The sequence below is a fragment of the Lycorma delicatula genome, chromosome 1 (genome assembly GCF_047948215.1).
Source record: "Lycorma delicatula isolate Av1 chromosome 1, ASM4794821v1, whole genome shotgun sequence".
Taxonomy (NCBI): Eukaryota; Metazoa; Arthropoda; class Insecta; order Hemiptera; family Fulgoridae; genus Lycorma; species Lycorma delicatula.
The window spans coordinates 388205554-388233495 of NC_134455.1; the positions used below are offsets into that span (position 1 = coordinate 388205554).

Below are 27942 nucleotides of genomic sequence, written 5' to 3' on the forward strand. Positions count from 1 at the left end.
TATTGAAAAAATTGATAATCTGATCTCATCTGACTGTCAGTTAACTAACTATTTCTGCGATTACTGAAAGTATAGAAATTGACAAAGAATGCATAATGCAAATTTTACACAACAATTTTAACATGCAAAAAGTGTGTGTGAAAATGGTGCCTTAAAATTCTCAAAATCGAATCAAAAGAAGCTCGTGAAAATGTTTCTTCTGATAGTTTGAATGCCACTGAAAATGACCCAAACTTCTTGGAAAGAGCAATAACAAGTGATGAATCTTGGCTTTCATGTATGATCCAGAAACTAAGTGTCAATCCATGCACTGGAAGGCACGGGCAAATCAAAATTCAAAGCGATGATGATTTTTTTTATATTCATGGGACTGTGTACCTACAGTGGGTTCTTGAAGGTGAAACTATTAATCAACATTATACTACCTTGAGGTCGTTGCTCAACTCCGTGAAAAAATAAGAAACAACCTGAATTGTGGAAGAATAAGTCATGGATTTTTCATCCGGACAACACACTGCATTATTTGTAAACATTTCTAGCCAAGTATAACACTCCAGTGTTAGTAGACATCCGCCTTATTTGTCTGACCTGGCACCATGTTACTTTTATGTATTCCCCAAGGTCAAATCTGCATTAAAAGAAACAAGATTTCATACCGTTTGAAGTTGCGAAAGAAAAAGTGGCATATGTCATGAAAGAGCTCACAGAAGAAGACTTCCAGCACTGTTTCGAACAATGCAAAATTCGCATGGAGCGTTGTAGGGATAGAGGAGGGGTGTATATTGAAGGAGATAATAACTAAATATGTATAAATTTAAACTAAAATATTTTACAGCATTAGTATCGTTATTTAATAGCCACACCTCATAAGACAAGTGTACATAATCTTCAACAAATTTTTAATACAAATAGAATTAGTACAATAAAACAGTTCCATTGATTTTAAATACAATGGTAATATAATTTACATACATACACTAGTATTATAAATACAATTATTGCTGATAATAAATACAGTTGTTTTCTGTATATATAAATGAGCTATAATGTAAAAGAATTTCTTTTTTTTATGAGTAAATGTAAATTATACAAAAACAATGCTGAATTAATATCACGGTAACATTTTCATTTAATTGCAAATGTAATTATACAGAATGGGCCAAAGAAAAGGAGAAGTTTTCTTTGTAATTTTGATGAGACTGCAGTTTGTACATGTTTAAGTACACGAACAATAAAAAAGTTATATGAAAATTTAATAAAGAGAGGAAAGAATAAGTTAGATACTGCTACTATTATTAACCCTATCTAACATCTTGAATTAATAAATAATAATAATAATAATAATAATGATATATTATGTAGTAATTAAATTATAACATATCTTTAAGATTAGATTTAAAAAAATTAAAACGACTCAAATATAATAACAAAGATTCACTATTTAAATAAAAGCATTAAGTTAACAATAATTTATACTAAAATTGTAACTAATAAATTTGGTAACAAAATAAATTAATGGTAACTATAAAAAAAACACGGTAATAAATTCTTTTGCTGAAAATAATTGAGCATATTCCCACATTTATAGTTTTTCTTCTCTACATAATATGTTAAATACATTCTTAAAAAAAAAATCCATATTATTATACTGGAAGTCCCTTAAAATTATTGATATTAATATAAAATAACTAATTAAAAAAAAAAAAAAATTAGAACAAATAAATAAAATAACACTTCAAATACATATATTACAAATTACAAGTATAACAATTAAAAATAACAAAAGATGTTAAAAATGTACAAAAAAGTGCAGGAACACATTGAAAATACTGCGCTTATAAATTAAATTAATTATACATTAAAGTATACTTTAATAACTACAAATAATAAATAAAATGTACACATTTTTAATGTGCAACAACATACTCACACAAAACACATACGCACACTCACACACTTTTTAAGAGAATATACATGAGCAGTATATCTGCTGTTAATTTTCTGGTCTTGAATTAATCATAAATATAGATTGTTCAAGAACTGAAGCCTCAGGACTAGAGATATTTTGAAAATTTTTGTGAGTTAATGTTACTGAAAACGACCAAAACTTTCTTTCTAATTTATAAATGTATTAAATCGTAAATAAACAAAATTTCTGATAGTATGGATTAGAAAATTCATTTAGTAAGCTGGTTTTTAAAAATTATATATAAAATTCAAACTAGCTTTACAAGTAGCCGCTTTACACAGAAAAGGTAAACTGGCTTGATGTGTTATCAAGTCTCGAGAGATTGTTGGATAGTATTTCTTTGACAATAAGAGAATGATCACGGAACAACTCTCAATATTATCGAAACATTTCTAACTAATCAGTACAGATAATTTATTGGGTCACCTTGGTTTTAACAAGACAATACAATTGTAAATGTTACTTAAATCTCTATTATTGTAGTATAACAGTTGTGAGGGAATCATGTCACTTGAGAAATGGCAAACAAATTCGTACCATGGCAAGCAAAATCTCTAGATTTAAGTGCATGTGGAGATTTTTGAAAGTAGTATCTACAAGATACCTTAAAATATTGATGAATCTGGTGAAGACTTGGCGATATGAGGCGTGGCTATTAAATAATGAGACTAATGCTGCTACAGAAGAACTGCGCATGCACCAAATTTGTACAACCAACAGCTGTGTAGCATGAAGCCTTCTCTTCAGATTGTTACCATTCCAATTTCTATAAACATATTAGTCTGGCCATAGCCTTCGTTTGGATAACATCTGTTTTTTCTGATTACCAAAAAAATGATAACTGTATTGTAAGTTTTGATTCCGTCTGGCAGCTGATGAGCTATGCATCTGTGGGGAGGTACAGTCAAATGAACACCTGATATTTGACTGCCCTGCTCCTGGGGTGTGGGGGGGGGGGCAGAGACCGGGCCACCCTGGAACTCAGAGACCAAGGGGAAAATTGGCCACTCACAAGTAGCATGTCAATGTGGCAAGAGCTACATTGTTGGACCATGTGGGAGATCCTTGATGCGGATGCTATGTTCAACCGACATCAATAGTTTACTTAAGGGAAAGACTCCTAACACACTGCTGTGGGAAGCTAACCTTGAGATATATGGTTGCCACCAGCCAATTAGGGCTTCAAGCGGTTTAACATGGTGAACAGGTACTTCCTGGCATTCAGCGACCTAGGCGTGGCAGCAAATTGCTGTCTTGACAAAGTAAATTTTAATTTATGGATGTCATATATATTTTTAATAGTTGATGGGGTGCGCCTACCCATTTCAGTAAATATATGACAAGTGAGCAGTTCGGACATGTAAGCCGGTGGTGTATGGCACTGTGCTTAGTCCGCTGATGCTGTTAGGTAAGCTATAGGAGCTATTTAGGAGACTGATTGCTAAAGTGTTTCGAGCTCAGTAGCCGTTTGTGGCACAGACATTCGGTCTTATGCTTTACAGCATCGAATGGGGTGGTGGCGGGAGAAATGCCAAGCAAATAAAAAAAAAAATGGTATTATTAAAGCAAAAAACTGTCATGAAATTTCATATGAAACTTCGAAAAATCACTACTGAAACTTATGTTTTATTAAAAAAAGTATGGCAATGAATGTTTATCACATGCGCAGGTTTTTGAGTGGTTTAATTATTTCCAAAATTGCAGAGAAGACGTTGAAGATGATAAAAATTCAAAGAAATGATGGTTGTTTTTTTCATTATTCATGGGATTGTGTACCTTCACTGGATTCCTGAAGGTCAAACTATTAATCAACATTACTACCTTGAGGTCGTTGCTGAACTCCATGAAAAAATAAGAAAGAATTGAGTCGAATTGTGGAAGAACAAGTCGTAGGTTCTTCAACAGTCAATACACAGGCTCAAACTGCACTGTTTCTAGCAAAGTATAATATCCCAGTGTTAGAATATCTGCTTTATTCGTCTGACCTGGCACCATGTGATTTTAATCTGTTCCCCAAGGTCAAATCTGCATTAAAAGGAACAAGATTTCAGACCGTTGAAGCTGTTAAAGAAAAAGCGGCACGCATGATGAAGATGACTTGCAGCACTGTTTTGAACAATGGAAAATTCATATGGAGCGTTGTAGGGTGTATATTGAAGGGGATAACTAATTATATATAAATTTAAATAAAAATATTTTACAGCATTAGTCTTGTTATTTAATAGTCACACCTCGTATTGATGTCCATTGGTGGTACATTTTATCTGAAATGTTGCAGAAAGTTATGGAAACTTCAGCAAGAGGCGGATATTTGTAGGATATAATTTTTGTTGTGTAATCATTAAAAGATAATTTGTAAATGGAGTACTTTGTTCTAAAACCTACAAAGTTTTATGTATTAATCTTTCCTCCTTAAATTTTCCAATTTTTTTTTGTTGCTCTACCACTATGTTAGGTTTATTTTACATTAAAATTATTTTTAGGATAAATTATACTAATTTAAATTTATTACTTTAATTATTTGCTAACAAAAAGCAGTTACGTAAAAAAAATGGAAATAAAATGGACTATAGAAAAGATTTCATTTAAAATAATATTTACTTTGTTATTAGTTCATAATTAATTAATTTATAATCAATGACAATTCAAATGAATTTTTAAAATTTATATTTTACAAACTATTTAAATATTTATTATAATTTTTTTGCAAAAGAAAGAAAAGAAAAGTTAAGGAGGGTTATAAAGCAAAACATATATGACATTTTTTTCTTTTCCTTCCTTTCAATGAGAAAGAATTCACTGCATCCTGCAAATTCCTCACATTTATTCATACCAACCATCTTTCAAAAGTTATTAGAGTAAAAAACAAATAACTAAAGAATATTAAATAATTATTTACAATTAAATAATTACTTCTGGCGCATGAATAAACTTAAAATATATAACACGATCCAAATTGAGATAAAATTAAAACTCTTACAGCTCAATCTAAGACCAGATAATAAGAAAACTGAAACACCTGAGGTTATTATTAGTCTTTCAAATAAGTTTTCGTGTTTTCTTTTAAAAAACATAATTTTGAAATTTTTCACATATATGCTTTTTTATTCTGAAACGATTCATGCCAAGTTCTTAAATACGTATTGAATAACCTTAACTTAATTTTTATCGATAGAGAAATTACTGAAAATTTTTAATAAACACGACATAAATAGTTGCATTCCACACATAATTTTAAAACTTTTTAAAAGAATTCAATGTTTTCTTCTTTTTTTTCTTTTTTTTTATAAAAATATGAATTTGGTTTTAAATTTTTTTTATAAACTAAGACATTTTATTGTAAGTTAGTGATTTATTTTTTTTTTTTTAATTTTAGGTGCTGAAATTCATTTTTAACATCTTCAATAACTTTTTTTTTTTAATTTATAAAATTAAAGTATAAAATAACATCATAACATAATGACTAATAAGTTAAATAATGAACAAAAAAAAAAAAAAGGAAGATTTTACTAAGTTGGAAAACGTGACCACCTCAGTAACAAAAACAGTGCTGGAACTATGTAATATGGAAGTGTGATGTGTAAAATACCAGCTGAGTTGACAACTGTATGTATTACTGTAGCCGCAGTCAACGCACTTAAACTAAGTTCACTCAAAACGCGTGGGCTGCTTCTTCGTATAAGACTAGCCAATTTTTCAGCTTCTCTTGAACATGCTTCTAATTGCAATTCTGAAGCGTGCTGAGTTACGGGTGTAACTAGAACAATCAAATCTAGTTCTACAGTCAGATATCCTCTTACAGTACACTCTGCTACTTGCACTTGTCTGTCTAGAGCGCTTAAAACAGCACTAACAGTGAGTGCACTTATACTGTTTCCTCTTAACGCATATAAAGCCCTGTCGACTTGCTTTTGGCTGAAAAAAATAATAAATTATTAAAACGAGACAAAAAAAAAAACAGGTTAAAATTAATATTATAATAATATTAATTAATTTTTTCAGTGTTCAGCTTTTATACCACGGGTTGGTCTAGCGATGAAGTCATCATCGCAAATCAGCTGATTTCTAAGTTAAGAGTTCTAAGGTTCAATCCTACTAAAGGCAGTTACTTTCATATGGATTTGAATACTAGATCGTAGATGACGGTGTTCTTTAGTGATTGGGTTTCAATTAACCACACATCTCAGGAATGGTTGACCTTTTTCCTTTCTTTTTCTGTTTAACCTCCACAACCACCGTAAACTGTTACTTCAGAGGATGATATGTATGAATGTACCAGGTGTGTAAATATGAAACTGGAATTTTTGAACAGAAAATACATGTTTATTGTATGAAAATTATAAAAAAATATTTTATTAAAAATATTGTCTACCGTTAGCTACACATTTTTCCCATCCCTCTAACAATTTATGAATACCACGTCAAAAAAAAAAAACTGTTGCTTTTTTGAGGCAAACCAGTGTGATTGAGCCATTTTCATAAGAAGTAAAGTGTTGCTAAGCAAGTGCGTGTCCCATCGATGCAAATAAACAGTATTCGGATGGAGCCAAGTCTGGTGAGTAAGCCACAAGCGAAAGCATTTCCTAACTGAACGCCTCAATCGTTTCCTTGACCGATTTTGCTGTGTGTGATGGTGCGTTATCATGAAGCAAAATCACTCACTTTGTGTTGTCTTTTTTGATATTCCGGTCTTATATCACGCAATGCTTGATTCAAATCGATCAACTGTTGTCGGTAGCATTCAGTATTAATGGTTTCACCAGGTTTTAGCAGCTCATAATAGAGCTGCTAATCCCTTCTGATCCTACCAATCACAGAGCATTGTCTGCTTTTCATAACGATTTGGCCTTGAAATCAACGTCAATGGTTCACCTAAAGTTACCCATCATCTTTTATGCTTAGGATTCTCAAAATATATCCACTTTTCATCACCTGCCACAATTTGATGAAGAAATGACTTTCTTTTGTATCTGGCAAGCAGCATTTCGCCAGTGGTTTTTCGATTTTCTTGCCATCTTTCATTCAGTTCATGTGGAACCCATTTTCCCATGTTTTGGATCTTTCCTATGGCTTTCAAACGTATGGAGACGGCTTCTCGTATTACATTTAATTGATTCGCGAGTTATTGTTGAGTTTGAGCATCATTCTCATCCAATAATGTTTGCAATTTGCTGTCTTCAAACGTTTTTGGTGGTCTTCCAAGTTCTTTGTTTCTCACATCAAAATCGCCACTTCTGAATTTTTTAAACCATTCAAAGCTCTGTGATTTACCAAGAGCATGCTCACCGTAAGGTTTGATAAGCATTCGATGTGATTCGCACTAGTTTTCTTTAAATGGTAACAGAAAATCAATGCTGCCTGCAAATCATAGTTTGTAGGTACAAAACTTGACATCTTCAATGCTAATTACTGTTGTGTGAAACTTGTATTGGGAGTTGAAAATCTTTGTCAGGTGTCAAAGAACGAAAATTGTGTCATATGCAGTTTTATAATAACTACATTGACAGCTAGGGCCATCTATGGGCAAATTCTAATATTTACACACCTGGTAAATGTAGTGTTGTACAGTCTCAGGTCGACCTGAGATTGTAGAAGTGTAGTCTTCCACAATCTCAGTTCATGTGGATGATCAATTTCTGGAGTAATCTCTTATGGTGGTTCCAGAGACTAAACAGAAAAAGAGAGTGTTCAGCTGTTGTGGGTGAATTATTGGTATAAATAGTTTATTGAGAGGGAATCTCCTCATGTTCTAAATTATAAAGAAATTGCAGTTATAAAGATGCTAATAGATTACTGTTAAATATAAAACAGTTAGTTATGTAGTATGTTTTTATATCAATATAATTAGTGAAAATAACATGATAATATTGTGAGAAGTAGAGAAACTTTTAAAATTGAATAGTGTGAAAACAAGAAAGAAAGAAAGAAAGAAAGAAAGAAAGAAAGAAAGAAAGAAAGGGTGATAAAGAGAGAGAGGAATGACAAGAAAAAATGGAGAATATTTTTATTATAAACTACGAATTTTATATCAAGAGAATTCTAAAAAATAAAATAACGGTTAGGACAATAAGTGTTGTTTTGTAACCATTATGCTTGAATGAACAAAGGGATGGATCAGCTGCTGTCACTTGAAAAACCTATAGTCCCAGAGATATAAATACTACTGACAGCGATTGATTAGAATGGATCTATGTGATAGTAGTCAGAATGTATGAGATAAAAGTATGGAACATTTTGCAATAAAAATGTGACAATGTTATTTTCTGTGGTTAAGTGTAAGAAGTTATCTTTTGAGTTCATTTTGAATCAGGGATAACGTCCTAGTTAAAAGTATAAGCTAGTTTCCTTTTATAAATAGTAAACATAAATAACCTTGTGTAAAGTACAGTATTGATTTTATAAATTTAATATTAGTGTCATAATTTTTTTTAAATTTTATATTAATTATCATTAGCTATTTTAAATTTCATAGTACAATCACAATTACAGTTTATAAAGTACAGCTGTGCAGCTTAAAACTGAACTGTTACACAATAAACACAGTTGCACCATACAACATTTTACAAATGAAATGAAAAAATAAATTAAATAGTTATTGGAATTAGCAAAAATTTACATATTTTATCATATTTTTACAAAAGATGTTCAAAGTGAGTGTCCTGCGCAGCGATGTACTTTTGTGTTTAAGTGGCTTTGTTGACTTCCCTGCTCTTGGGGAGGCTAGAGACCGGGCCACCCTGGAACTTAGAGGTCAGGAGGAAAATTGGCCAGTCACAAGCTGCAAGTCAATGTAGCAAGAGCCGCATTGTCGGACCTTGTGGGAGTTCTTTGATGCAATTGCTTTGTTCAACTGACATCAGTAGTTTACCTAAGGGAAAAGACTCCTATCGCACTGCTGTGTGAAGCTAACCTAGAGGTATGTATGGCTGACCACCAGCCAATTAAGGTTCCAAGCGCTTTAATATGGCGGGCAGGTACTTGCTGGCATTCAGCAACCTAGGCGTGGCAGAAAATTGCTGTCTCGATGAAATAAATTTTAATTTATGGATGTCATATATATTTTTAGTAGTTGAAATATATGACAAGTAAGCGGTTGGAACATGTAAGGCGGTGGTGTATGGCACCGCACTTTGTTTGCTCATGCTGTTAGGTAATTTCTAGGAGTTACTTAGGACACTGGTCGCCAAACTGTTTGAGGCTCAGTAGCCGTTTGTGGCACAAACATTTGGTCGTATGCTTTGGGGCGACCAAATGGGGTGGTGGAAGGAGAAATGCCAAGCAAACCAAAAGTCTGAAAAAAGTGGCTGTTGCATTGATTCAGCTGATGCAAAACATTGTTGTCAGCGTCATCAATTTTTTGTTGAATGTTCACCTTAAGTTTACCAATATAGGAGGACTTCATAAAAAAATTCATTAAGTAATAGTAAAGGAAAAACTCCCGACTAGACAAATCTGGAAAACACTGAGGCCACTGTGTTCTGCTAGGAGTTCGTTCTTCTCTAAAAGCTGCATGAAAGCGTACTGGTGAATCATTTGATGTATGATACATTCATCTTTATAATACTGTTTCACAATTTGTTAACCGACCGTACAATTCTTAAAAAATTGTGCTGTACACTTCTGTATCGAAAAACCGGTCAAAAAGTATCGATTTCGGTACATGATTACCAGAAATAACACTGATTTTCTTATCGTGAAATGAATGCTCAAATATATGGTGACAGTTTTCAATCATCTGATAGCTGGTGTTGTGCAAAATAAAATGTGCAGAAAAATTAAACGATTTCTCGTCTGATATATATAATACAACACTGGTCTATCTACCCGTTGACAATATTTTTGAAAAGCCAGTCATAATAATTGAGATGTTTCAGTTTGTCTGTTCTATTAACTTGTTGTACGGTTGTTGTTGTATTACACGATATCAAGAATATTATGACAAAATGTGTATTTTATACCTCTTTGTTGAGATAACTAAAAAAATATTTTTTCAGGGTGGTAGAAACTCTTCTTTGAATATCTGAAATTTCGAATGGAAAGTTGTTTATTTTATTTTTCATTTGAAACTGATCCCATTTTACATTATTTTTCAACCGTATTATATTGGTACTCTTTGTTGGGATTGTGGCATTTACTTTGGGATACTGCGAATATCTGATGCACACAAAAGGATTCTACTATATCAACCCCTTTCTCGATCAAATAAGGTATTTTAGAAAATCACATTGCAAAGAATGTAACTAAACTGCACTGAAGCATAAACAGTTTATAACTGACAACAAGAAGAGTAACATACAGAACAAATATTGGTACTAATAGTAGTGGCATTAAACTCAAGTAATTGCAGTTTGAGTTGGCTTGGTTCAGCTTTAAATTGCTCATATGGTATTTTGTACACAGAAACTCAACAGTAAATAAATAGTTTTGTAAACTTTTAACATATGTAGTCTTTTGATACTCTTTTTAAAATTGATAACATGTGACAATGCACTTTACAATTATATGTATAAAATCCTTATTCTTGAAAAATATGAACATGTCCATGATCATTATTCATTAAATATCAGTAATATACTGAAGTACTTAGCTGCCTAATGACAGCAAAAATACAATTTTAAGTTATTTAAAAAAAAAAAAACCCTGTCTGTATACTGGGGCTAAATTAATAAAAAATTTTAGTTGTGAAAGTAAAAGATCATTCCAAAGCGTATTATTAAATAACACTGCCCAACAAAAAAATCTTTTTTTGAATGTTTCCTTCATGATTCAAATCTTACTAATTTTGGGCTGAAAAAAACGAATATGATAAAGATAAATTTTTATTAGCTCTAGTTTCTGTGATATACAATAGATGCAAGTATTTTAATTACATATACTGACAACACAGAAAGTCGATTTGACATTTTTTTAATGACAGTTACATTCTAAGAGTTCTTAATTGATGGAAGCATACCTGGCAGTTGGTTAGGTCTGAAGAGAATTACGTGAAGATTTCTTGCACGCCAATCTGCTTGAATATAATGTAATTTCTTATCTCTACTGGCCCACATACATAAAAAGCATCAGTATTTAGTATACCCCAGTTGCATTCTTAAGAGTACAATGATGACTTTTAGATTGTCACCGATTTTCCACTTGTGTTCAGCATATTTGATTGAGTCTAGGAGGATTGTTTCCTTCATGTGAAATCTTTTTCCTGTTTAGCCTCTGGGAATTATCGTTCAGGTATTACTTCAGAGGATGATATGTATGGTTGAACGGAGACTGTACAAGACTACAGCTCAACTATTCCTGAGATGTATAGTTAACTGAAAAACGAACCGTAAAGAACACCGGTACCCACGATCTAGTATTCCAATCCGTATAAAAGTAATTGCTTTTACTAGGATTTGAACGCTGGAACTCTCGACTCCCAAATTTGAGAAGATGTGTTCACCACTAGACCAACCCGGTGGGTCCTTCATGTGAACTGCATGACCAATAGGAATAGAAGGAAGATGGTTGCCGTTGTGAAGTAATGCAGCTTCAGAACTAAGCTTGAAGGAGTCTATGAATAGCCTCCAATCAGTTGGATCATGATTCAAATTCAAACATTTTATCAAGCCATTAACATTGTAACAAAAAAAATTGTTTTTCTTCTTAAAAAAAAGAAAGCAGATCCCTTTAGCAATGGAATCTTCTCCAATGTAGTTCAACACTATAGTCTTGACCCTAGAAGTCCTGCCTTCTCCTTCGACAAATCAAGGTCTCAAATGAGATCACTCAATTCCGCTTGACTCAGTCTGTGCTGTTTATTATCTTTCTCATCATCACAGTCATGGGACATGGAAGGCTTGTTGGATTCTTCTTCTTCCACACTGTCTTCATTTTTTAATTTAAGATTTTGGAGTGAAATAGGAACATAAACTATTTGAATGAGGAATAGATCGAATAGCAGATGGAAGATTAGGATATTGAATTGTGTTCCTCTTTTCTTCATTGACAATACTGCTTTTATAGGTGTGACAATACTGCTTTTATAGGTGGAGTCAAGCAGAAATAGCATCCTATTTTATTTTACAGTAAACCATATATTTTACAAATTTAGTTTCACACAATTTAAATAATAGGAAAATGTTCAAGTTCCTTCTAAAAAAAAATATTATTCACACAAAGTATTTCACTGAAAAAAAATTACTTTTCTCCCTTACAACCATAACAATATTTTCTGCTTCCATTTCAAATAAAACAAATATACCAGAAAGAGTGACACACGATAATTTAGTCGGTCAATTTTTACTTAACCTTTTTTGAAGGAAAACTTTCATTAAATTGATAATTTCCTCAAAAATTATTAAAGCAGTAATTACTATAGAAGTATGAGTAGAATTATTAACTGACCACCCCTTGCCACATGACATCACATCTCATGTTAAGAATATATATAAGTTTCTTCTGCATTTTGGGGTGTAATTATATGGATAACAAATTAAGATAAAATAATCAGAAATTGTCAAACCACCACAATATATATAACTACACAATATACAGTAATAAAAATTTAATAAATTGAAATTTTAATTTGCATAATTATTAAAGTCTGAGCACAATTAAAGGCCTAATTTTTGTGTTAAATATACATTTACTACTATCCTTATATCCAGTTGCAAGTGTTCTGCAAATAATAATTTTTTTACACTCCTCTTTTTCTGTACAATATAAACACTGTAATTTTTATTTTATAACAATATTTACATTTTTAAATAATTAAATGATCTCCCACATTTTACAAACTGATGCAATTATATGAGCATTTGATTCTTAGAAAAGTACTTCACAAGAAATCAATTCAATTTATCATATTATTAGATGATTTCAGCCTAGCATTAGCATCTGTTATTACTTTTAAATACAAATCAGAATATTCATGTTCTCCTTTATATCACTGTACGCATTATATTTGTAAATGCCCATATAAAACATACAACCTCTGGGCCAAACCCCAGGATGGTTATCTTAGTGATTTTCTTATCACTTTTCAATACACCCTGAAACTTAAATTTACAAGGGTCATTCAATTATAAACCAGAATTTTGCCACACAAACTGAGCAAAAGCAGTGAATGTGGCAGGGCACTACGGGTAGTTGGTTGGATGTGTGTGGAGCAAAGCAACCAGCCAGCCACACCTACACTTGTAGGTCACATTCCCACATCAGTAGCAGAATGTCCAAGCAGGAGGCACCATCATCCATTGTGCAGTGAATTATAATCAGATTTCTCGCCAGCAAAGATGAAAAAATCCTCTTAAATTTTTATGACTCCAGGCATAGTTCAGAGAAGTTACCCGTCAAAAACTGAAATGTTTGATAAAGTCAAAAAATTTTGAAGTGGCCATGATGCAGTGAAGAACAAAAGTCACGAACATCGTCAATGATGACAACATTCAGGTGAACTGCCATGTAACCGTTGCTGAAATTACATCAGAGGTGGGCATAAGTGGTGGGAGTGTGTTTCAATATTGTTGTCACACACTCTTGGATACTACAAAGTCAGTGAGGTGAGATCCATGTGTTCTCACTGAAGCAGAGAAATCTGAGAAGACATCTGTCAGCAGCTTCTGAATCGCTTTGAGAAAGGAGAGGTATTTTTGAACCATACTGTGACCTGTGGTGAAATGTAGGTCCACCATTATATCCCGGAAAGCAAGAGAACAAGTATGGTGTGGTGGAAAAGTGAAGAGGGGACACCAATCAGGACCAAGAATCACTTGTCAGCTGGAAAAATTCTTGCAACTGTGTTTTTCCGGCCTCTGTGGCACGAGTGGTAGCATCTCAGTTTTTCATACGGAGGTCCTGGGTTCAAATCCCAGTCAGGCATGGCATTTTCATACACTACAAAAATTTCCTGCACAGACGAAGGATGGTAAATGCAACATACTGTGCCAGTTGTTGATGTCAGGACTGGTTATCACAACAAATGCAACATCCTGCTTCTCCATTACAAAACACAGCTACAAACAACAGCTGACTCACTAAAATTCATTCGACACACCTCTTGAACACCCACCACAGTCCAGACTTGCCACTGTGTGATTTTCACATGTTTGGTTTGCTGAAAGAAGCTTTAGGAGGGGAAGATTCAAAGACAATGTCACAGTCAAACATTACATGTGCAAATGGTTGTTGAGGCAGCCAACTTGTTTTTCTGATGAGGGAATCAGTAAACTACTTACCCAGTGAAGGAAGAATATGTAATTCTGCTGAAGGAAACTATGTAGAAAAATCAGTAATTTTTTTGTAATTTTAACTAATAACAATAAAGCTATGTAAACAAATCCCGGTTTATATTTGAATGACCCATATCCAATTAACTTTGCTACGTAAGTAGTAATTTAAAATGAGAATGTGTTGTATTTCAGTAATTTTCTATGTAGCAATATTTTTAATCACACCTATGAGAGATAAGCTATTTGCGTCTGTCAAATAGAATTTAGAAATACTGAATTATTTTTGTACATTTCATTTAGCAAAATCAGATAACTATTCTCAGATTTTACTCATAAACACTTTACAAACAAAGAAATGATATAATATCAAAAGTAAGATGACTATCAACATGAATTATAGTTCCTCATTATCTATTAGGTGATAGTGAGGAACTAGTACAATAATCCTATAAACATTAAGAAAAAATAATGAAGAATGACAGCAATATTAATAATTAAAACTAAACAAATTTGTAAAATACTATCATATAAGCAGGCATATAATGACAATATACAAATAACTATAGTATTCTATTAATAAATTTATTTCTACTTATATCCATTATCCTGATTTGTGTCTGATTCTCTATTAGTCCATTATTATATATAAACCAAAACAGTTACTTAGCTGAGTTGAACAATAATACTACTTTAACAGTATTTATCATTTTTAGAATGGACTTATTTTAAACGACACAGTAATTTACATGATCAAATCTATTAATGTAATAATTAGGAAAAATTAATAAAAAAAATGAAGTCAAATTATACAAATTATTTAATTACAGTTACCTCAAGTGTTTCATGTTAGATAAAAACTTTATTTTGAAATGGGATTTTCTGTATCATTAATTATATCATTTTTAGGAATAAAAACATAATTAGGTATAAACCATTTAAAATTTTAAATTCTAAATAAATATTTAGGGAAAAATAAAAATTACTTTGATACCAAGAATGACCACCAATACCCCTAGAAATTGAGTTCCATCATTTTCAGCAGGACATCAGTTTAAGAAGCCAGTGTAGCATGTCAGGAAAGCTAGGTATTCCAGGTACAAAAATGAAATGCTACGGTATTACTTGGTCTGGAAGAGCAACATTAGAGCAGTACTTTATACAAAGCAAAAAATTAATCGATAAAAAATAGTGTTTATATGTCACTTGTACATAAAATAAATAATTAATAGCAATGTAACTGTGTGAAGATAATAATTATTAAAGATATCAATATAGAATGAAACATAATTTTGAAGAAAATAATTAAAAATAAATTGCATCAAAAATCTTATTAATCATGAAGGGACAAGTCACTTGTGACCAACCAATATTTGATTGACCTTCACAATTAGGAATAATGAAAATCTTGTAAACGTTTGCAATGCAATTTACAAAGATGTTATAGGACTATTAAAAAGATTTTTGAATCAATTTGTTTCTTCACATTCTTGGTAATGAATTTTAACAAATGATTTGAGCATGAAATTCATTTCGGCAAAATTTTTACTTGGTAATGTGTGCTGTGATTTGAAGAACTGGCTTCAAATTATCTTCACTTTCTTTTTTAAAGTGTGACAGGTGGAGAGTTAATGGTATGGTTATAACCCAGGAACTAAACACAGCCAAGTCTGTGGAAATCAGAGAAATCAAAGAAAGCACGGCCAAGTTCAATCAAATATAAAATAATGTTCATTTGGTTTTTTGATGTGAATGTGACCATTCATAAAGAATTTGTTCTTCCTGAATAGATGGTGAATCTGCATTTCTACATGAATGTATCGAGAATGATGTGTGAGTTTGTGGTGAGAACATCAACAATATGGAAGAGTGATTTGATTTCTGCACCATAACAACCCTTCCATACTACTCACTGTAATAAAATAGTTTTTGTCAAAAAACAAGATGTTCGTCATCCCTCACCCTCCCTAATAAACCCTAAACAACTTTTTCTTGTTCCCATATATGAAAAAAATTCTCACAAGGAGTGTTTTTGTAGTATACATAAAAAACAAAAAAAATTCCTGCAGGCCTTGGACAACAATACTTTTCAGTAATTTCAAAAATGTTTCCTGAAGTAGGAAAACTGTTGCAACACATGTATTCAGTCCTATTATAAGACACCTCTTGTATTATCTAGAGTACAAAGTACAAACAATAAATAAAAAATAATATTTCTTAAATTATTATTATAGAATTTGTAAGATACAGGACACTGACGTACAAGAAAAAGGTATTATTTTTTGAGTAGTTCTTTTATATTTTTTCATTAACAGCTGAATGGTATTAGTTTACAAAAATGTAGAATCTTGTTATAAACTCCAATAATTAGCTAAAAGGATTTTTTTAGACTGTTAATATCTAAGCAACTGATAAATTACAACCAATGGACAGCAATCATTAGTTGCCAGCCATATCTCGGTTCCTTACCATTATAGAAAATAAGACAGGAACAAATAGTATAAAGTAAAAAATAATATGAGGGTATATCAACAAGAAGCAATTTTAGATATCTAAATCAGAATTGTTGCCCCATTCTACTTTCCATATCAATCAGTTTTTTGTCAAAAAACAAAATGACCAAGTAACAGTAAACAAGTCTTGCTTGAGATTGAACAGAATGACAACAAAGTTTGGGCAAAGAAATTGTATGCAAATACACTTTTTACATGCATAAAAACCAACACGTAATCTTGAGAAGACATTACATTTCTTATTTTAACAGAGCTACCCTTCACTGAAAGGACATTTTTTACTCTGAAATAAAAATTAATATAAAATGCTTTGCTTGAGATGATCTGGATTAAACTTTGAATTTTATTATACCACAAAATAAGAAATCAAAGGGATTCAGATCAAATCAATCCACACAGCCAAGACAATCGATTTAGGAATCAATTTTATTTAAGAATCATGTTGAGCCAGTTTCTCACTTCAACAGCACTGTTAGACAGTCCTGCTGAAACCATTCTAGTTATATCTCTTGCAACAAATCAAGTGATTAGTTACCTAAAATGATCAGCATTTACATTATCTCCGACACACTTACTTTATGCTCACAGTAAATAAATGGTACACATCCCTCTTCATCTGGCAAATATTGTTGCAATGTCATCTAACCTACAATTGTAGGACCATGGCCTTACTGTACTACAGCACATTAAAACAAAATCTTATTATTCTATTAATTTAATTTGTTATTAATCAAGTAACTTTTAATATTTACAGAATGTTGCAGCTAATTAATTAATACGGTTTACTGACAAAAAGGTAAACTATCTTATTAGATACTCATCTAATGATGATTTTATTTTTTGGGACGAAAATTATATCTAATTCAGTTAGCTTATAGAGTAGAAGTAAACCAACTGTGCGTATGAGTGTTCAGGCAGCCGATTCACAAGCACCTCCTATGCATATAAAAACACTATACAACGTTAATATTCAGTAACCATGCACTCATATTTTACAAAAATTATACATATATTTTAAATTTAAATAAATTAAGACATGTTAAATGATCAAAAAATATTTCCTACCTTCTTTGGCACATAACCCATGAGTATTTTATTTATTACAATTGTTTGTTGTTAGGTAGTTTCCTTGAGTTTTTTAAGAGTTATGAAATTGTCTGTCCATTAACAGTAAAAGTTCACTAATATTTTTTAAAAATTTCTGTGACAATAAATAAATAATTCAGTACAGTTATCGTAATTTGACTGCAAGAAATCCATAGTGCTGTCAGTAATAAGAGATACAATGAGAGGCTCAATTTTGTTTTCTATTATCTTATCAAATTCCCAATAATTTGGTTCAACAGCATCCGTTACATGTTTTATAGAGTTTTTCCATTCCTGCTGGCTCATTTATTGATGGCTTTTAAGCATAAATTTTTAACATCAGATATTTTCAAAGTAGTATTTTCTGATACTACATAACTTTTGATTTGTCCCCAAATTAACTCAATTGGACTGAATTCACAATGATAGGGAGGTAATTGAAGCACGGTTTTACCACTGAATCTTTCTAACTCATAAATTTTACACACATTAAAACTACTTTTAATAAGTGAAAACCTTTGCGATGATTAGACCTTAAGTTCATCCTCTTCAAGAATCATTCAGTTTGAACTAAGCCACATTTTGATATCATTGTTTTTCCAAGACACGCTGGAATTTTTTCCTTTTTACAAGAAAGATAAGGAACCATGTCTAAGACAATAACCGAATTACGTCTTCCAGAAAAGGTAACATCGTCAAACTATTTCATCTCATTATGATAGTCTCCTGTACATTTAGATTCAAAAATCCAGAAATACCATTGACAAACCCACTATCACTGTCGATATGCATAATTATGAGATGCCTACCTTTATCCAATTGAGCTTATTACTGGTTGATAAGCCACATAGAAAGGCTTCTGTTAAAACATTCACAGCTTTATTTTTTAAAACGAAACTTTTCGTTGACCCAAGTTTCATCCATATAATATGTTCTATGGCCTTCTTGCCTCATTTTTTTAATTTCAGTGCAGTAATATCTTCGCCATATAATGACATCATCCCTGCCAATTAAAGCACTTTCCTGACCCCATTTTTCATATGTAAAATTCATGATTTAAAGATTTATAAAAAGTTGTTCTTCAGAAATCTGGTACATCATTATCATCTTTTACAACTCATAACACTTTGTCTATTGTACGACGTTCATTTTGAAAATAAACTTCATGTACTTTTTTACGAATCGCTTTTTACCAAAATCGTCAACTTTTTCTTCAACTGACCTGCAGGATTTTGTTTTCTCAGGAGACCATAATTCATTAGTAAATTAATACTTCGTAATCACATTGTACACTGAACCAGCACAACTTCCACTTATGTTAGCAGTTTTACTAATTACATCTGAAATCAACACTATTGGATTACTCTGTAATTCGCTTTTGAAAGCATTTAAAATTATGTATTTTTCCGCTCAACTTGCAGACTTTTTTGCAGCCTTTTTTTCAGAGGGTCAATAATCGTGCACTATCAGCTGAATCAGTATTAGACATGATGTCAAAATAATGATAACTCAAATCACAAATCTAGGAATACACTACTCACATTCCTGTAAACTTAGAAAAAAATTGCTTTAAATAATATTAGCGTTAAGTAAACACATAACAGAAACACAAAAATTGAACACAAGCACAAAAAAGTGATCATATGAAAAGATGAGTTTTAATAGAACTGAGAAGACATAACATTTTATAAACATTTGGATATATGTGACTACTATATGACTAATTACATGATAACTAATATATAAGTAATGATTACAGTGTTGCAAGTACGTAGATATGGCCGTGTTGTGAATCTGTACTGATACACAGAACATGACTCAACAGAATCATGATGAAATCACTCATACAAACGCAATTTTAGTTTATTCTTCAGTCTACAAGCTAATTGAATACAGTATGAGTATTAGTATTAGTATTTTGGTTCTGTAAAATGCAACTATTGCAAACAAACTATTAATTTATATTCTCTAAGTAAAGTTTAGTATAGATAGGGAAGAACATAGTTATGAATAAATACTAAATACAATACCCAAAAATATTCCAAATCGGGTGAATGTCTGTCATAGTGAATCATCACTAATTACATGTAAAATATCATCTATCATGGAAGGTAAAGTATAGATTATATTTTTTTATCTAATTTCTTCTGAAAATGATTGACATTTTCAGAAATTTTAAAGAAATCAGATATTCAGTTTCTTCATTTGCTGAAGGCTGTGTACCTTCATTCTGAACACATGGGAATTATTGTCTATCAGTAAGAATTTAATGAATTGAAATACAGTTATAGGATTAAGTTGGTCATAAAAGACACCTGCAATTGGGGAAAATAGCTTTCTAAAATATCCTAGTTCAGTCTTGTTATCTTCAGAAAAAGTATATCCTTTGAAATAGCAATCCAAAATTCTTTCAATTAATCAGCCTGGTCTGAAATTGTGAGCAAGAATTTTTACAGATTACTGTCATGGATGTGCACAATTTAGATAGCATTGATAAACTTTCTTTCTGTATTGATAAATTTAACTCATAACTACTTTGCAAGGCATTCTTAAAATTATGCCCATGTTGAAAGTTCAAGATGTCAAAGGTGTTGGTAATCGGTATAATAAAAATCTGATTTGCCTTTTTCTAGAAAATGATAAGTACTGGCTTTAAAAAGTTTCAGATCACAGTTCAACTGCATCTTTAATGCTTTGCTGTTCACTTAGACAAAAATAAATGACTTTTTAGATTTGTGGTAATACTGTAAATTTAAGGCAATAATAATTTTTTGAAGTAATTGTTTGTTTTCTTTTAATAATTATATTATCATCAGAAATTTCTACCTAAATTAAACTGATGATTCCTTAATAATTTTAGGACAATGAGTATGTCAAAAAAACACCCATAATTTTCTTTCTGAGTAATATGAATTAACTTATATAATAAATAATTAACAAAATACCAATTTAATTAACAAAATGGTGTAATTTACAGTTCGATAGGTCTACACTACTAACAAATGCCGAATAATTAAAACCATATTTCTTCAACAATAACAACAATTTTGTATTGTATAATTCTTTTAATATAGGTATATCAACCTCAAAAAAACAGATTATTTCTATTTATCAATCAAACCTCTCACCATTATATCTTGTAAATTATTGTGAAGACCTCCAAAGCAGTCTTCAAAATTGAAGAGAGAAGCAGTCTTCTCTCTTTCACCATCACTGAAACATGTAGCTTGATTTTTCATAGGCAATACTTAATATAGATCATTCAAAAAGGGTAACATAATATTGACACTAAAGAGTGATGATTTTTTGAGATAATGCTTGAAGAATAAAAGATTTTGCTACAACATTGGCTTTCCATTCTAAAACTTATAGTCACTAAAACTTTCTTTTGACATCACAAAAATTCTAACATCCAACATCAGTCTTAAATCAATTCTGCTAACAAAGAGCCTCAACTGACACCACATGAAAAGATTTAATTTAATTATAAAGATGTGTAACATATAATTTGTGTTCCCTACATCACAGTCAAAGACTGTAAACCACCAAACTATAAGAAAAAATCACATCACAACTGCTTGAAAGATAAAATGGGGAGAAGGAAGAAATAAAATCCAATATCACATTAATCGATGAAAGCTTCACCAATTTACTTTTAAAATTAAATAATATTATGGAACATCTTAATTCATGAACAAAAAGCCATGAACATTGTTATGGGTAGCAAAAGTGATGGCAGTTTAGTGCAAATTGGAGTTTTTGGGCTCTGGAGAAACCAAGGAAAACAGCCAGGGAGAAGAAGTCATTCACAGCTAACAATTCTCACCTTGCCAGTCATCTATGGAATATCTGCTCACCTCACTGTAATAGAATACTGATAGGAGCTATTCCCATCCTTTCTGAAATCACAAGTCAATGTCTTCAAGTTATCATTTCTTGAGTTTTGTGAAAGACTAAATGAAAATAAAATACCACGAGAATGTAACAGTAATCAAAATAGCTCTCTATAAGATTCTTCATGAAACTAGCATGAATTTCTATTATAAAGAGCTTTTCAAAAATCCAAAATAATGTGAAGAATGTAAACACAGAAATGAAGACTTTGGGAAATAAATAAGTGAATATAAGAAACATCCTGTATTTTGTTCACAATATTCCTGCCTTTTTAATATTGTGCTGATTAGATTTTGGACGACTCTCATATAACAAACCTGGCTATTCAGTAGGTAAATCATTCCCATAAAATGAAATATTCAACTGTTTAAAAGACAAACTATAAAAACAAACCTGCATTTGCTTTACTGGCTATCGCAGAAATTAGTGACATGTAATTTACTTTATCTCTGCCTACTGTGTTGGACTTTTTCTCTTTCCTCATTTCTGCAGTCACTCGATCGGCTTCCTAAAATAACATGGATACAATATACATGAAAATTGTTATCGAATAATACAACTGACTGTAAAAAAACTTACAGAAAACGAAAAAAATTCGAGACTGCTCATTTGTGCAAGACAATTATGCAGTCAGTATTTTTAATTTTCACAAAGATTTCTAGTTAAACCAAAACCATTCTATAATAAACCAAACCATAAAAAATTGAAATAACCTCATAACAAATAAGAATATTAATTATAATACATAAAATTACCTTTGTAATCAAACTGAAAAAATGTATTTCAGTTGAGGATCTCAAAGATTAAACAAACAACTTTTATAATTAGCTATCACATTACGTTTACTCACATAATTCTAATAATCTGTTAAAAGGTCTTTAGGCAGAAAATACTTATGGTATTATGTTCTTGCAATTATGCACATGGCAGGAAATGATAAGACCATATATAGTAATAATTTTATGTTCTCCAGTAATGTAACTATGTGGTCAGCAGCTAAAGAAATTGTCCACAGTCGCTTGTGTGTTGCTGATATCTCATAGAAAATGACTTTGCCATATCTGTTGCTGTTTCACACACAAATAAACCTTTCTCTCAGCACTTTCAGAAACCCTCATTGCAAATAAGCATTACCTAGCACTCCAACAATCACCTGTGCAATATTAGAACTCATATTACACATACGAGGTTAGAATTTTTTAATTTTCCCGGCTGTATAAAACAGTTACAAGATAGTAATGAAGAAGTTTGGTCATTTCCTCCCTGTTCTGACTAAGGAGCATCTAGTGGACGCAATAGTCAAATTATTCTCCAAGGTAGAACAGGTAACTTGGAGGGAGATTGCTCTGGATGAAGTAGTTCCTCTGTTCAAGCAGGATGAAGTTGTTGTAGCAGCTAAGCGTGACAACAGACAGAGGATTCCCGGTCTTGATGGAATCAGCGGCGAGGCAGTGCAGGTTTTGGCTCAGGTGGCTCCAGAGAATCTTATTGATGTATTTAATTACTGCTTGACAAACAGGTTTGTGCCAGGAGCATGAAAGGTTGTCCGGCTGGCTCTGATTGAGAAGGGGCAAATCTGGTAATGCTACTGGATATCACCCACTGTGTTTGTTAAGCATGCTCAACAAACTTTTCAAGCCCCTCCTTGTAGGTAGATTGACAACTGAGTTGGAAGCTCGGGTAGGATTAAGTGTGAACCAGTTCAGGTTCCAAATAGGCAGGTCCATGGTGGATGCTATCGACTGAGTGATGTAGCTGGTCAATGAGGCTGCCACATGCAGTTGGCAGACTAGGAGCATACCGGTTGTTATCCTCCTAGACGTTGAAAATGCCTTTAATAGCCTGCCCTGGCATGTTGTTATGGATGAGCTTGAGGTGCGTGGCGTGAGTGCGTACCTCAGGGGGTTGGTTGGCCAGTACTTGAGTAACAAGTTTGTGGTTGCCAGCATGGAGGGGCTGTCAGTTACATATGAGGTGGTATGTGGTGTCACACAGGGGTCGGTACTCGGCCCTTTGCTCTGGAATATTGCTTATGATGGTGTGCTGAGGATCAAGTACCTGGAAGGTGATCTGGCACTGGTTGTCGGCAAAACAGAACTGGAAGTCACAAAGCAGGGCACTACGGCGATCTGTATGGTGAACGACCAGCTGGCTATGAGGGGACTGAAGCTTGCAAAGCAGAAGACTGAGGCAGTGGTCATGGCTAGGAAATGTAAACTTGACCCCATCACATTACGTGTCGGTGCAACCGAAGTCCTGACCTCATGTAAGGTAAAATACCTTGGAGTGTGGCTTGACCATCAAAGGTTGTTCCAGGAGCATGTCTGAGAAACAGTAAACAAGGCTAGGAGAAGCTAATGCCCTAGTCAAGCTGATGCAGAATCGGGGTGGTCCATCCATCAATCCACCAGAAGAAGGAGACTTCTTGCTTCAGTGGCATGCTTGGTCTGTCTGTACGGGGTACCGGTTTGGGCTAGGGGGTCTTAGTACTAGGCAGGCCAGGGAGCTCCTGGATGGCTTGCAGCGGATGCTGGCTTTGCAGATCGCACATGCCTATTGGACAGTTTCCAGCGAGGCTGTGTTTGTCATCACCAGGATACTGCCCCAGATTCTCATGGCAGAGGAGAGGGGGATGAGACAACAGGGTGGTTTGCCAAGTGTCATGATAATGCACCTGCTCACACTTCATTGCTTGTTCATGAATTGAATAAAATAACACTGTTATGATGCCTCAGCCTCTGTATTTGCCAGACATGGCCCCCTGTAACTTCTTTCTATTTTCCAAGCTGAAAAGAACCATGAGATGATGTTTTGACAACACTGAATAGATCATCTGAAGGAACTAAACGCCATACCAGAAATTCCATTGCAAAGATGCTCAAAAATTGCAAAAGCACTAGCAAAAATGTATACCTTAAAAGGAGTATTTTGAAGGTGATAAAATCAATATTGATGAACAAAAGATTTTTTGAGAAAAACTAAAATTCCACACATTTTTTTTATCAAACCTTGTACTTTGATCTGTTTGTGATTTCACATGGATTTATTTAGTATCTATTTTTATTAGATACATTTTACTTCTTTGCAATGTGTACATGGAAAAATGAGAAGGCAATTTAACAATGAAGTGTGTTATTAATACTTCACCATGTTCCATGGACTATTAGTCCAGCCCAAAAAAAAACCCATTACTGAATGTTTGTTTATTATTCTAGAATAAAAAGCCACATTATTGGACATTTTAAGAGGTGAATGTACATTCTGATTTTGGACTTGCTTGCAAAGAATTGTGCAATAATGGAGCCATCAATACTATTTTCTATATATTACCTGTTTTGAAGTAATTACGTGCAAGATCCAGAAAACTGAAGTTAACTAGAAAAAATGCATTTTCAACAACTGATTGTTATCGATATTCGATAGTTACAAACTTGTTTTAGGCAATCCTATGTTTAAATTAATAAAATAAAGTAAACAAATATTTCTTGTGAATAAAAAAGCATCAAGTAGAAAAATATATATGGTACTCCAATCTATCATAAAAGAAGTTCAGGTTCAGGTTTCAGATGCATGTTAAAATATCCTCTGCCATCTGATATTTCTTCCTTAACATTTAATTGCATTAAATATAATTTATTGGTGGGTGACAATTTTACATGTGGAAAATGTGTTTAATTAACACTAAATGATATGGAAAACTCTCTATTCATGATGGTGATAAGGCATTAGAAAAAAGTATAAAATTGTACAATTAAAATTCATTATTTAATCTAAATAGTATAGGAGCATATTATATAGTATTAGCATACTTGCTTGTATATTTTATCTATGAATGTTCAGCCTAGTTGGTGAGTAGTGAATTAGTCTACTAGGCAGACTATAAACTGGTAAAGTCTTGTAGTGATGTAACTAGAGAACTACTTTTAAATAGAACTTTGGTTTAGTTTTTAGAAAAGGTTTTATATTTTGTAACTGCATAAAGCATGACATATCATTTTACTATTTTCACTTTAATTATTACAAAATAAATACAATGCATATCTAACCATAACAATGTCAATATTATATAAACGCATCGAAACATTTTCCAAAATAATGTTTGTACTTTATTGCTGCATTAAATAATACAGTTGTACTATAGCAATAATGCTGTGTAATAATAAATCATCGTAGTATTACATTGTTATAAAATAATTTATAAAAAATAAAAATAAAAACCGACCTCAACAAATAATAGTATTAAAAAAATACGAATAATTATATCTTTTATTTATTAACTAAATTAAAATGATTTACAACAAATAACTATTTTTGAAGCTGGCGCCAGCCAACACACAAATTAAACATAAAGTTATGTAAAGTGAGTATCTCAACCAACCACTAGGCAACTAAACAGGATTCCACATGTAAAATGGGATCTCAAGAGCATAAAAGAAAAAGCATCTCATGATCACACCTCACATTTCGCTAAGGCATATATACTTTGTAATAATATATGTACCTATGCATTTATGAAAAGTTTTCTTATATTTTTGTATGTCACATTTTATCGTTGTATATTTTTGTACATCTCATTTTATTGTAGTAAAACTTCTACTACCAATTTTGCATTGTTTGAAGTAGGATTTGTATTATATAGATCATAGGTTTTTATTTTGTTTATCTGGCGTTCGCTGGCACAGACTTCAAAAATATTTATTTGTTGTAAATACTTTATTTAATAATAAATAAAAATATAATTGTTAGTAACTTTATAGTACTATTATTTGTTGAAGTTGGTTTTTAGTTTTATTTTTTATAAATATTTTATTTCACAATTTTTAGTAGTATCTAGTACCTTTATTATTAGATAATATAAACATAAATATATATAATAATATTGCAATTAGGAATAATAGACTTTTTTACCATTTTATATAAATATTAAATGTAGATTTAATATTTGAATGTAGTTTAGAGGAAAGTAGCCAAGGAAAAAAGGAATGATTGTTTACGGAAGTAAAATAGAAAAAGAAATGCCATGATATCTCCACAGAGACTAAACAGTGATAATATAGATAGTTATTAATATCCTGATCATACAGGAAACAGAGAAACACAGTACTGCTGCAAGCAGTCAGCAGCTAAGGGTGTCAAGAGGTTCAGTTTTTTAGTTTTTCCTAAGATTATCATCGGATTTGGTTAAAATTTATATCGGACCATTCTGAAAGCATATTCTTTCAATTAAAAAAAAAAAAAACTATCAAAACTAGTTTACTAACATCGCAGACAGATAATGCATAACATACACTAAAAAAATCAGGGGTTTTGGTATTTTTCCTAATATTATCATTGGATTTCATTAAAATTTATATGGGACCATTTTTGAAATCTGTTAAAATTTATCTTCATGCAAATTTTGTTAAAATAAATTAACTTTAAAAATAATTCAATTTATATGAGATAACTTGTTGATCCATGAGCTGAAGGGTAGACGTTGTATTGGGTGGCAGATAGACAATTTTGATAAATTTAAATTCATCTAAAAGGTCATCCTCAAGGCCAGGAGGGTGAGCGGGAGCATTATCCAACAGAAGGACACACTTAAGCGGTAGACCATTATCAATTAAGTATTTTTTCACTGAAGGCCCAAAAACTATGTCCATCCACTCAATAAAAAACTGACGGGTCACCCATGCTTTACTGTTTGCATGCCACAGAACTTGTAATTTTTCTTTCATAACTTTATAAGCTTTGAAGACTTTGGCTTTTCCAAGTAGTATACTAGCAACGGTTTTATTTTGAAGTCCCCAATAGCGTTAGCGCAAAGGGCAAGCGTTAGCCTATCTTTCATAGCCTTGTGGCCAGGTAAACTTTTCTTCAGCCGTGATAAACGTGCGCCTAGGCATTTTTTTCCAAAATAACCCTGTTTCGTCACAATTGAACACTTGTTGCGGTAGGCATCCTTCTTCACTAATGACTTTTTCAAAAACCTTAATGAAATTTTCAGCCCCTTAATATCTGCACTAGATGCTTCTCCATGACGAATAACTGAATGAATGCCACTTCGTTTCTTAAAATTGTTAAACCAGCCACGACTAGCTTTGAACCCCTCACCGCCTTGCGATGATTCTCCATCCGTCTCGGTTACATCACGCTTGAGGTCTTGGAAGATGGCGCCAGCCTTCTCACAAATAATCGCTTCAGAAACAGAGTCACCTGCCAATTGCTTCTCCTTAATCCATAATCAAAGTAGCTGTTCCATCTCATCATGTATATTAATTTGTAGCTTTGAAAT

The 27942-nt window shown here is 32.2% G+C and overlaps 1 protein-coding gene across 3 annotated transcripts in view; it reads right to left on the reverse strand.

The window, feature by feature from the left end:
• Positions 1 to 1792: 1792 nt before the first annotated feature.
• The window catches only part of LOC142317341 (uncharacterized), a 74255-nt gene continuing 48105 nt past the window's right edge, over positions 1793 to 27942 (reverse strand). For 2 of the 3 annotated variants that reach the window (XM_075353821.1, XM_075353820.1), the window contains 2 exons: positions 22059 to 22173; positions 1793 to 5884 (listed from right to left, as the gene is read on the reverse strand). In XM_075353821.1, the coding sequence (XP_075209936.1) occupies positions 22109 to 22173 (65 nt within the window). In that variant the 3' untranslated portion in view covers positions 1793 to 5884; positions 22059 to 22108. Of the gene's footprint in view, positions 5885 to 20899; positions 20985 to 22058; positions 22174 to 27942 lie in introns of those variants that run through there. The other variant, XM_075353822.1, reaches the window with a different exon arrangement.